The 12,006-nt window shown below is 53.1% G+C and overlaps 1 protein-coding gene across 2 annotated transcripts in view; it reads left to right on the plus strand.

Annotated features, from left to right (window-relative positions):
* ITIH3 (inter-alpha-trypsin inhibitor heavy chain 3) overlaps positions 1-8,781 on the plus strand; it is a 13,441-nt gene extending 4,660 nt beyond the window's left edge. For both annotated transcript variants that reach the window (XM_019724293.3, XM_019724294.3), the window contains 15 exons: positions 228-344; positions 596-764; positions 1,343-1,468; positions 1,756-1,937; positions 3,163-3,348; positions 3,508-3,647; positions 4,287-4,441; positions 5,065-5,079; positions 5,815-5,838; positions 6,080-6,115; positions 6,270-6,383; positions 6,864-7,068; positions 7,734-7,906; positions 8,092-8,203; positions 8,535-8,781. In XM_019724293.3, coding sequence (XP_019579852.3) covers positions 228-344; positions 596-764; positions 1,343-1,468; positions 1,756-1,937; positions 3,163-3,348; positions 3,508-3,647; positions 4,287-4,441; positions 5,065-5,079; positions 5,815-5,838; positions 6,080-6,115; positions 6,270-6,383; positions 6,864-7,068; positions 7,734-7,906; positions 8,092-8,203; positions 8,535-8,664 — 1,884 coding nt within the window. In that variant the 3' untranslated portion in view covers positions 8,665-8,781. The remainder of the gene's footprint in view (positions 1-227; positions 345-595; positions 765-1,342; positions 1,469-1,755; positions 1,938-3,162; positions 3,349-3,507; positions 3,648-4,286; positions 4,442-5,064; positions 5,080-5,814; positions 5,839-6,079; positions 6,116-6,269; positions 6,384-6,863; positions 7,069-7,733; positions 7,907-8,091; positions 8,204-8,534) is intronic.
* Positions 8,782-12,006: the final 3,225 nt, after the last annotated feature.

Here is a 12,006-nt window from a genome sequence, read left to right on the forward strand (position 1 = left end):
GTGGGAGGGGCTACAATTGCCCAGTGTTGTCACCCTAGAGCCTCAGCCCAAGGCCAAGTTTCCTGCAGAGCATGGGCATGGCAGGCAGCCCAGAGCCTGTGTGGCCTCCCCTGGAGGGTGGAAACAGACATCTTCTTGGGCTGCGAAGTCTGCTTCTATTTGTAAGAGTAACCAACGTGAGGTTGCTAAAAGGATACGGGCCTCCAGTCTCTCTTGCCCCTTTCCAGGTCGTCAATGGCTACTTTGTGCACTTCTTTGCACCTCAAGGCCTTCCCGTGGTGCCTAAGAACATAGTCTTCGTGATTGACGTCAGCGGCTCCATGCAGGGTCGGAAAATGGAGCAGGTACTCTCCTCCTCTGTGCAAGTCGGGGTGACGGATGCGAGGGGGAGAGAGATTTTTTTTTTTTAAGTGGACAGAGCTGATACTTCCAGGGAAAGAGGAGGGTGGGGAAAGGATTTTAAAAATGGCACAAAGCATCTGCCACCTTTTTTTGCAGACAGCATAGGCCCCACCACCCACAGGGCTGGGAAGACACAGGGCTGTCTGCTGCTCCCTCTCCCAGCTTCTTGACTGTTTGTCTTTCTCTTTCCCAGACAAAGGATGCCCTCCTCAAAATCTTGGATGATGTGAAAGAGGATGACTTCCTGAATTTCATCCTGTTCAGTGGAGATGTGACCACTTGGAAAGAGAATTTAGTTCAAGCGACACCTGAGAACATCCAGGAGGCCAGAGTGTTTGTGAGGAATATTCAAGTTCAAGGAAGTAAGAACAGAGGGGAGAGCAGGGGCTCCCACTGTTCCCTCTGTGCCTGTGCAGCCTGTTTCCCTCTTCCTTGGGGCACAGACTGCTGGCCCAGGCCCTGCAGACCCTGCCTGGGGTAGAGGCGGGAGTTGGGGTATGGGGGTCCTTAGGCTTGATATCAGGGTGTTTTCTCTGTGGTTTAGGAAAACCCAGTTTCTGTTTCCAAGCCATGATCCTAGTGCCCCACAAATCCCACCAAGATCAGGCAACAGAGAACCCATATCGCTGGCTGTTTCTTATGAAAAATCACAAATGATGTCTTTACTGCCGTTCTCCTCCCAGTGAGGTGCTGGGTGTGCATCTGACTGTTTTCCAAATTGCTTTTACAGTCACCATGTGCTCCTATCCTTCCGGCAACCCTGAGAGTTCAGTCTTTGTATCCCCTTTTGAAAGACTGAATCGTTCATTCTTCACTCACTAGTCAGTATTGAGCAAGTCCCACTGCGTCCCGGGGCACATGAGCAGGGCCTGCTGTCCCAACCTCCTTCATCCCGGCCCCTGCCGGCCCCCTCCCACGGTGCTGTCTGTCTGTGTGCCAGTGACCAACATCAACGACGGGCTGCTGAGAGGCATCAGCATGCTGAACAAAGCCCGGGAGGAGCACAGAGTCCCGGAGAGGAGCACCTCCATCGTCATCATGCTGACCGACGGGGATGCCAACGTTGGTGAGGCGGCGCCCGTGCTGACGCAGCGCCGGAGTGCCCGGCTGCCGCTCCGGGCTCTGTAGCCTGTTTGCTGCAAGACCTTGGGCAGCTCTCCCCAGGGACCCCACAGCCTGTGAGCCCCAGGGGCAGGGCCCTGCCTCCCCCTGCCAGGGCTCCCCACCCTCTGCCACCACAAGGGCTCGTGGCCATGAGCTCTGCTCGTGCAGGAGTCAAATCTCTTCAGACAGAGCTGCTCCAGACAGGTGTCAGGGCTGTGGCTAGAGTGTGACCACCGCTTTCTCCTGCAGGTGAAAGCAGCCCCCCCAAAATCCAGGAGAATGTACGGAACGCCATTGGGGGCAAGTTCCCCTTATATAACTTGGGCTTTGGGAACAACCTGAATTATAACTTCCTGGAAAGCATGGCCCTGGAGAATCATGGGTTTGCCCGGCGCATTTATGAGGATTCTGATGCCAACTTGCAGTTGCAGGTATGCCTTGTCTTGCATGCCTCCAGGGATGACGAGCTCACTCCTTCCTCAGGAAGCTGTTCCATCGTGTGACAATTTCACTTATTAGAAAGAATTTATTTTCCTCTAAGGTTGAAATCTACATCTGGTTAGTTCTTTCCCATCACTAACGGTTCTGATTTTGTCCTCAGACTACACAGAACACACCTGCTTCCTTCATAGGATTGCCAGATCAAATAAAGGACATCGGTTAAATAGGAATTTCTGATTAAAAAAACTAGTAATTTTTTACTATAAGAATGACCTAAATATTGCATAGGACACTGAATTAGTTTGCTAGGGCTGCCATAACAAAGTGCTACGAACTGAGTGGCTTAAACAACAGACATTGACTGTCCCCCAGTTCTGGAGGCTCGAAGTCCAAGATCAAGGTGCTGACTGGCGTGGTTCCTTCTGAGGGTTGTGAAGGAAGCCTCTTTCAGGCCTCTCTCCTTTGCTTGTAGATGGCCGTCTTCTCCCCGTTTCCTCACATCATCTTCCCTGTGTGTCTGTCTCTGGGTCCAAATTTCCCCTTTTCATAAGGACACCAGTCATATTGGATTGGGGCCCACCCCAATGACCTCACTTTAATTTGGTGACCTCTGTAAAGACCCTACCCCCAAATTTGGTCATACCTTGAGGTACTGAGGGTAAGGAATTTCACCTAAGTATTTTAGGGTACACAATTCATCCCATAACAGACGTACTTATAATAAAAATGAACTTCTTGTTTACCTGACATTCTAATTTAGCGACATGTCCTGTCTTTTCATTTGCTAAATCAGGCAACCCCACTCTTCCCATCACAGGTGTGTGTTCTAATGTGTTTCCACCTCTGCCGTGGACCTCCTGTGCCTTCATTCCCGGCAGTTCCCCCCCATATCTCCTTTTCTAGTCAGACTTCCCTTCTCTCCTTCTTCCTTTCATTCAAACAAACATTGCTTGAGAACTCTCTATGTGCCAAGATTCTGTCCTTACCTCTTTTATTCTTCCGAGTCTCTGCCTAGGGGGACAGGGAGGGCTCCCACATACTGAAGGGCACAGACAGGCAGGGACGTGTAGCAGTGGAGACCAGGACCCAGGCCTGGCCCAGCCTGCGGGACTCATCAACCTTTGGAAGTGTCAGTGGGAGCGCACCCACTCTGTCCTCTCCATGCCCACCTGCCCTGGTGGCCTGAGATGACCAGGGCACTCATTTGGACTCCAGGGCTTCTATGAGGAGGTGGCCAACCCGCTGCTGACAGGTGTGGAGGTGGAATACCCCGAGAATGCCATCTTGGACCTCACCCAGAACGCTTACAAGCACTTCTATGATGGCTCTGAGATCGTGGTGGCCGGGCGTCTGGTGGATGAGGACATGAACAACTTTAAGGCAGATGTGAAGGGTCATGGGGTAAGCGGGCCAGCGTCTGGATGTATGCGGGCGTGTGGGGTAGGCACCGACGGGGCTCTGGCCACCTGGCGGATGGTCCAGCAGTGCAGCCCTGAACCGGGCCCACGGGCTCCAGGCCTGCAGCCCTCAAGCCTCGCATATTCTCCTACCCCTGCCCAGGCCGTCAACGACCTGACCTTCACAGAGGAGGTGGACATGAAGGAGATGGAAAAGGCCCTGAAGGAGCAGGACTACATTTTTGGGAACTACATCGAGCGGCTCTGGGCCTATCTCACCATTGAGCAGCTGCTGGAGAAACGGTGACCCTGGCCCACCCCTCACACAGCTGGGTCCCATCCCAGGCTCCTGGCACTGCCCCAAAACCTCCCTGTGCTGGCTCTGCTCTGGGGGTTGCCCAAGAGGAGCAAGTCTAGGCCACACCCCGGGAAGTGCACCCACGCACACCCCCAGCTGCCCTGCCCAGTTTTCCACCAAGCCCTTCCGAATGTTTTTCCAGGGGCGGAGCCCAGTCTGACATTTGGGGGCAGTGATGATGAGGCTGAACACAACTGAAGGCTGGTCATACCTCAGCCCCACAGGGCAGAGGCTGGGCCCATTTGAGAGGACCACATCAGCCTTCTTTTAGATGGAATTAGCCCCTGCTGCAGGGTCTGGCATGTGCTGGGTACTCGTCATGAGTGATTGTTGTAGTAGCCATTTGAAGCCCCTTATATTTTATACATAGAGAAACTGAGGCTCCCTCAGAGAGGAAGCACATCCAATCCATCTGTCCCAGGGAGCCGGTGAACCAGTTTTTTCTGAGTGCTAATGGGCTCCCGCCTGGGGAAAGGGGACCTGAACTGCCTCTGGGGCTCTGGGCCTGGTGCTGGGAGTCAGAGCAGCAAAGTAGGCAGGGAGCTGTTCTCCAGGCTGACCTCCTGCCCTGCCGCTCCTCACAGCAAGAACGCCCAGGGTGACGAGAAGGAGAACCTCACAGCCCAGGCCCTAGACTTGTCCCTCAAGTACCACTTTGTTACTCCTCTGACCTCCATGGTGGTGACCAAGCCTGAGGACAATAAGAACCAGATGGCCATTGCTGACAAACCTGGGGAAGGTGGGCACAGAGAGTGGAGGCCTTCCTCCAACACCTGGGCCTCGGGCACCCAGAAGAGGGGTGGGCCACGCTGGGGATACTCAAACCTATGAAAGAGAAGCAAGTCCAGGGAAATTGGCCAGGCACTGGGGAGGGCATTATGGAGGGAGTAAAGCTGCCTGCATATACAGTGGGGTGTGGGGTGCATAGGATCCTCTGAGTCTCTAAAGGGATATGAATATAGGGGCCCTCTGCCCAGGGTCATTTCCAACAAAGGAACATAGACTGCAACATGGAAAGAGTAAGCACTTCCAGCCTTTAAGTTAGGCCTGGAGCATTCTCCTAGGGACTTTGACAGGAAAAAGACCTGAGAGCTGGAGGCTGGGACCCTGAGTATCCCTGCAACTGGGCTTGGGGTGGGGTTTGGGGGTTGGCATTGGGAGGCATGGGAGGCAAAGAGCTGGTCCAGACCAGGCCTCTGGCCTCCAGGAGCTCCTGGTTCCAGGGGTATCCAGTGGGAGTATAGCTGGCTGCTAGGAGGCCATTAGCCTAGGGCTGGCTGGACAGGCAGCAAGCTGGTCACATCAGTCCTGCCACCAGCAGTCTGTGGCTTCTAACACATTTTCCCTCTTCCTCCCTCACAGGGCCTGCGGAAACAGGTGAGCTTCAGTCAGCAGCTGGGAGGGTGTCCCAGGAAGGCGTCAAGAGAGAAACAGGGTCACCTTGACAATTGCACTGGGGATGCCCAGACTAGGAAGGGCCCCGCAGGACACCTGGGCTCAGGTTTCGGCTCTGCTGTCAACTCATGAGCAACCCTGGGCCAAGCCGTGCCCCTCTCTGAGCCTCATGGTCCTTGTTGCTTGGATGGGGGTGGCTTCCCCTGCCCAAGGAGGGAAAACCAATATGAGAATATTCTGTGACTTGCAAAATGAGCAGTTTCCCATATCAGACACTTACCCTCGAGGGAGTGCTCTTAAGTTCCCATTTTACTGTGAGAAGACAGCCACAGAGGTTATGTATTTGCTTCAGGGCTCAGTCAGCAGGTGGCCAAGCCAGGATTTCGGCCCAGGCAGCCTGTTTCCAGTGCCTGAGCAGGAATTCACAGCACTCTATACTATTAGGCTGGTGCAAAAGTAATTGCAGTTCAAAAAGTTAAAAATAACTGCAATAACCACAATTACTTTTGCACCAACTTAATACCACCAGCCCTAGAAAGAAGTTCCCTGGGCATGCCCCCATCTCTACAGCCTAAACCCAAGGGTCACTTTCCTACCCTCTGTCAGGGTTGGGGTTTCACTGGGAACCAGTAGCCCCAAGACAGGCAGAAGGCATGGGGTTGGGGCAGAGGGAACCCTAGACCCCTCTCATGACTGCCCTTTGGCTTCTTTTTTCAGTGATCCCCTCCATGGCTTACCTGAGTGAGTATATGCTACTGCCGCTGCCCCCGGCCCACTGGCCAGATCACGGCCCTGTGCGGTTCCCCACTGGAGTCTCTTCTGAATCGGCTCTCTGGGACAGGCGGATGGTTGGATCCTGAGGAGATAGGGGGCGTACGTTGAGAACATTAAGGAGCAGGAAGGGGAGGAACAAGAACCAAACTCTAAACAGGCCTGCTTGTTTAGCTGTTTAGCTCAGCCCTCTCTCCCTTTGCGTCCACAGACAGCTACCAGGCTCCTGCAAACCCCTACTACTATGGTGAGTTCCCCGGCTGCTCCCAGGGCGAGGCTCAGGGCCCAGGGCCTCCTACCTCTCTAGGAGGAGCCTATCCCCCAGGGGCCAGGAGGCGAGGGGAGGCTCCTGGAACAACGAGAGGTTCTGGGAGCCAGCCCCTTCTCTGATGTGCCCTCAGTGGACGGAGACCCCCACTTCATCATCCAAGTCGCGGAGAAAGATGACGCCATCTGCTTCAACATTGACGAGGAACCAGGCACAGTGCTGCGCCTCATTCAGGACCCTGTTACAGGTGGGGGCCATGAGCTCTTCCTGCGAAGGCCTGGAGCCCCCAGGGAAGGCCCACAGACCAGGCCCTCACTCAGCCTGACCATAACACACCCATCTTCATATGCAGATTACATCCTAGAGGGGGCTGTCTGGAACCATGGGCTCACCACGTCCCCCAAGGGCCAGTGTGTTGGTGCAATGGTTAGAGTTAAGGGTGGCCTGGCCCTGAGGGCAGATCACAGCCTATATCTGGGGAATAGTTTTTCTCTACTATAGTATTTACAACACTCCCTGGCCCAGGTAAGGGGAAGACCTACAATGTGGGCCCTTAGCCACCAGGGTGTCTAGGAACAAGTAGGGTTAGCTCTGAATTTCTGGTCTCTACTGGGGGCCCCAGTCTGCTACTTCTCAGCACGTCTGGCTAAGGGGGCAGGCACATCCTTACAGGCCAACTGGATGCAGAAGGTCTAGCTGGTCTCTCACTGCTCCGTGCCTCTGGCAGGCTTCACAGTCAATGGGCAGATCATCGGTGACAAGACAGGAAGCCCTAACTCCGAGACCAGAAAGACTTACTTTGGCAAACTGGGCATTGCCAACACTCAGATGGACTTCCGGATTGAGGTAACGCCGGAGAAGATTACTCTGTGGAATGGGGCTGCAAAGAGCACTTTCAGCTGGCTGGACACAGTCAAGGTCACGCAGGATGGGTAAGGACCTTCTACTGGATCTCTGAGGAGTGCTACAGTCTGGGGATCTAAGGAGGGCTGAGCAATTTGGAAAAATCTCAGGACAGAAGATCCATACAGTTCACAGGAGAAACTGGTGGCCTTGGCGTTCAGCCCCTGCCTTCCCAGGGAAGGTGACCATGGTGGACCCCACCTAACCTCTGGTGCCCCTGTCAGAAGCAGAATTGGTAGCTGGACAGTTCATAGGGCTGCCCTTGAAGGAAAGACTGCGTGGACGAAAGCATTAGTGGGACCTGGCAATCTGATCATAAAAATAATCCTATTTGTATCTTCTCAAAGTACTCAGCTTCTCCTATGTCTTTAGATGGCTCAGAGCCTGGTAGGCAGGGCATAAGTTTTACTCACACTGAGGCTCAGAGAGGAAATTCACACAGGAAGCCAGTGGCTGAGCTGGGGCTCGATCCCAGGCCTCCAGATTCCCAGGACAGCCCCCTTTCCTGCTTACAGAGGAGCAAGGATCCACTCAGGGAGGGCATAGTCAGCACGCACGAGGTGTCTTTTCTCCGTCACTCCTGAGACCGTCTCTGGAGTCTGTGTGCTCTCAGGTGCCATGCACAAGCAAGGCCCTGCCAAGCTGCCCTTGATTCAGGTGCCACTGGGCTCCTTGCTGCCTTCTTCTCTCCTAGGCTGTCCGTGATGATCAACAGGAGGAAGAACATGGTGGTCACCTTTGGAGACGGGATTACTTTTGTGGTTGTCCTGCACCAGGTGTGGAAGAAACACCCCGTCCACCAGGACTTCCTGGGCTTCTATGTGGTGGACAGTCACCGGATGTCAGCACAGACACATGGGCTGCTGGGTACGGAATGTTCAAGCTTTAGGCTGTTTTCATGGCAGAAGGGGAAATCCATGTGAAAGGCCGTCCTAGTCACCGCGGACCCAGCACACAGTACCCCATTCAGCCTTTGCCTTAACCCTGGAAGGCCAGTGGCTCTGTCATCTAGGGTGATGGCAGGGTCTGACAGTGAATATTTTTATTCCCAGGACAATTCTTCCACCCCTTTGACTTTCAAGTGTCTGACATCCACCCAGGATCCGACCCCACAAAGCCACAAGCCACAATGGTGGTGAAGAACCATCGGCTGACAGTCACCAGGTGAGGGGACTCCTCTGATGGCCCCATCCTACCCAGTAACAAGCCAGGAGGAAAGAACTCTCTCCCCCCATGCACATCGGCCCAGCAGGCTCTTGTCTTTTGTGGGGACCCTCATTTCCCTCTGTTATTTTGGCCCCCTCTAGACCCTTCCTAATCAGGTAAAGGCCAAACTTGGCTCTCTAGAAGGAGTAATTATGCAATTTCATTCTTGACCAAAGAGTTCTGGACTCCTAGAATTGGCAACTTCACACCCTCTTTCAACCTTGGGTCCATGAGCACAGCAGCCATCTTGCCTATCCTGTCTATCACAGCATCTCTCTCCTTTCTCCAGGGGCTCCCAGAAAGACTACAGGAAGGATGTCAGCATCGGCACAAAAGTGGCCTGCTGGTTCGTCCACAATAATGGCCAAGGGCTGATTGACGGTGTCCACAGTGACTACATCGTCCCTGACCTGTTCTGAGTAGACATACCAGCTCCTGCTGAGATGGCTGGTTCAGCTCACCTGACACCTGGAACGGGGGCACAGAGCGGGACCTAAGGGAGGGCTGCGATAATAAAGGCCAAGGTGGAAGCCAGACCGCCGCCAGCCTCTGCATGCCTCTCTGAGCCCCTGCTCCAGGGCACACTAGCTGGGACCCCAGGTAGCTCAAAGGAGGGACTGGATGCAAGGGAGGCAACTTCCTGAAATGCAACTGAAAGACAGGGTTGTTTGGGGTGGCACTTTGGGGAGTCAAATGTATGATAATGAGGGAAGGAAAAAAATCAAGAATTGACTCTGGAGCAAAGAGGCTCTGAGAAGTTGGGAAGGGCTGAGTGTATTTCAGAGTCCAAGAGGGTCATGAGAAGAGTCAGTGGTCCTGGCTCAAGAGCTCCTACCAGGACCTTCAGGCCTGAAGATCCCTCTATGACTCAGAAGCAGAGGGTGCTCCAGGGCAGACACAGCCTGCAGCTAATTGTGGATGTCACTCATCCCTCCATCCCTCCAATCATCCGGTCATCCACCCACCCGCCCACTATCCACCCATCCATCCACCAACCATTCATCCATTCAGCAGATAAACCTAACATTCTGGGCCAGGATATGGGGGCACACAGCTTAAACTACGTCCTGTTTTCATGGGTGTCTCAAGTTTACCTTCAGCTGGGCTGGAGATCCCGGGGATCCTCCAATCACACCCCATGGTGACCACCTGCTCCACCCTAAGTCCTCGGGGTGGGTCCGACAGGTTCCTGGAGAAGGAGCTCTGAGAGCCTCTCCCACCTGGACAATCGCAACTGGCCCTTTGTGGGTCTCCCACTTCCAGGGGGAGCTTCCAGAACAGAATTGTTCATCCCTCCCTGCATAAAACCCTATAAATGACATCTCCCACCCTTTGCTCTTGGGACAAAGACAAAAATCCTTCCCATGGCTTCTCAACTTCATCAACCCCACACACAAGGCCCTTTCCCTCTTTCTGGATTCCAGACACACTGACTACTTCCAGTTCTGCAAACGTAACCCCTCCTGTCCCAGAATCCTTTGCCTCTGCTGCTCTCTCTGCCTGAGGGGCTGAGTGCATGCCGGGGAGAGGGTACCCCATTGAAGGAAACAGTGGGCAGCTCTGCTCGATGTCACGGCAAGAGACACAACAAGGCTAGAGAAGGTTGGAGTCCGATTGGGAAGGGTCACGAACGCCAGTAGGGGTGGGATCTGGCCGTGGGTCACGAGGACGTGCTCTGAACTCAGTGCACAAAACCCTGGCTCTCGGCCTGGTGACCTGTCCTCCTGGTCCACTGGGCTGACCCCAATCATGCCACTTCCAGGAAGCCTTACCCGATATTCCCCAGGTTGGGCAAGACGACTCCTTGTGGCACCTGGTCATTCTCTGGGTGGCAGCTGTCACAAAGGCACTGTGTCTGTCACGATGCCCAATGTACCCACCCCTCACGGGCCAGGGCTGGGAAGTGAAGCACATGGCCCTACTTCCAATTGTTCACAGAGGACACCCGTCCTGCTGCCTGGGCCAGAAAGTCCCCCGTGACCCCTGTGCTGTTGTACAAATTCCATAGCCCAGCCCAGGTAGTGGTGTCCAGGACGGGGGAGGCACCCCTCTCTCATCTCGGTACTCGAGGTAGCCCCACAACAAGTATGACAGAGCCCCCAAGGCTGCTCCCTTGTCTCACAGCAACTCAGCCTCAGCCAGCCAGGCTTGATGGAGGCAGCAGCGCAGGAAAGAGTGTGCCCATATGTTTGGCAAGCCTGCAGCTGGAGCCCCCTCCCACTAGCTTCTCCTCTGACCCTTTCAGAAAGACTCACTCAGTAAACGCCCTGTAGAGTCCAAAAGCTGGGGAAAGAATCACTGATGATCTGATTTGCTTCCTGTTAGCAAGCAAATGAGCTCATTTTCTGCTTTACCCTGGCTGCCAGGAAGTTCAGAGCCAAGCTTTGTGCTGCTGCAGCTTCCCCTACCTTGCTGTCATTGATTTAACTCTCCTCCTGCTTGACTTTTTCCCTCTTATTCTCATTCTCATGGTTTTTGGTTTTATTCTTTATGCTTTTTATTTGTAAGCCAAAGACTTGTGTCATTTTTTTTTTAAGAAGAACCATGTTTCCCCCAAAATAACACCCAGTTGGACCATCAGTTCTAATGCGTTTTTTGGAGCAAAAAAATGGTCTTATTTTAATATAAGACCAGGTCTTGTGATACGATATGATATGATATGATATATAATATAATATACTATAATGTAATATAATGTAATACCAGGTCTTATATTAATTTTTGCTCCAAAAGACACATTACAGCTGATGGTCCGGCTAGTTCTTATTTTCAGGGAAACACAGTAGGTGGAGTAATTATATGTGTTTTTATTTTTATTTTTAAAAAGATTTTATTGGGGATGGGGAACAGGACTTTATTGGGGAACAGTGTGTACTTCCAGGACTGTTTACAAGTCAAGTTGTTGTCCTTTCAATCTTAGTTGTGGAGGGCGCAGCTCAGCTCCAGGTCCAGTTGCCGTTGTTAGTTGCCGTTGTTAGTTGCCGTTGTTAGTTGCCGTTGTTAGTTGCCGTTGTTAGTTGCCGTTGTTAGTTGCAGGGGGCGGAGCCCACCATCCCTTGTGGGAGTTGAACCAGCAACCTTGTGGTTGAGAGCCTACTGGCCCATGTGGGAATCGAACCGGCAGCCTTTGGTGTTAGGAGCACGGAGCTCCAACCACCTGAGCCACTGGGCCGGCCCAATTATATGTGTTTTTAAAGTATGCTTTTCTTGTGCAGGAATTGGTGGAATCTTTGGGATGCCTAACCCTGGGGCATGGATAGGAGAGGAGACACTCAACAGCCCAGGATTTAGAGTTGGGGGCCTGGGTCACCACCAGGAGACTGGGCTCTTGGGAATAGACACGTGCTTCCCTCCTGGGACAGGGGCCTCATCTCTGCCTCCTTTGTCTTCCAGTTTTAGCTTCTTTACAGGCTGGAGAGCAGACAGGCCTGTTCCTGAGCACAGGTGTGAAAACAAACTGTCATGCAAATCCCATTGCAAAGGGGACCAAAAGGTTGCTGAGAATGGGGAGCTGGCCTACAAAGAACTTCTACCCAGTTCACTCTCTGTTAGCATCAAAGCTGGTTTTCACGGACCGAGACTGAACCTTTGCTCCCAGAGAATGTTCTCTTGCCCTAGGTCCCCAGCTGAGGGCTGGAGTGACAATTTAAATGGGTGATTTAATCTCTCTAAATCTTAGTTTCCCTCCTTGTAAATCAAAGGGACTGAAAGTTCTCCATGGTCCTACTGGCTACAAGTGGAGTATTCTAGTGTTACACAGA

This window comes from Rhinolophus sinicus, chromosome 5 (genome assembly GCF_057876585.1).
Source record: "Rhinolophus sinicus isolate RSI-liver-muscle chromosome 5, RSI-T2T, whole genome shotgun sequence".
Classification (NCBI taxonomy): Eukaryota; Metazoa; Chordata; class Mammalia; order Chiroptera; family Rhinolophidae; genus Rhinolophus; species Rhinolophus sinicus.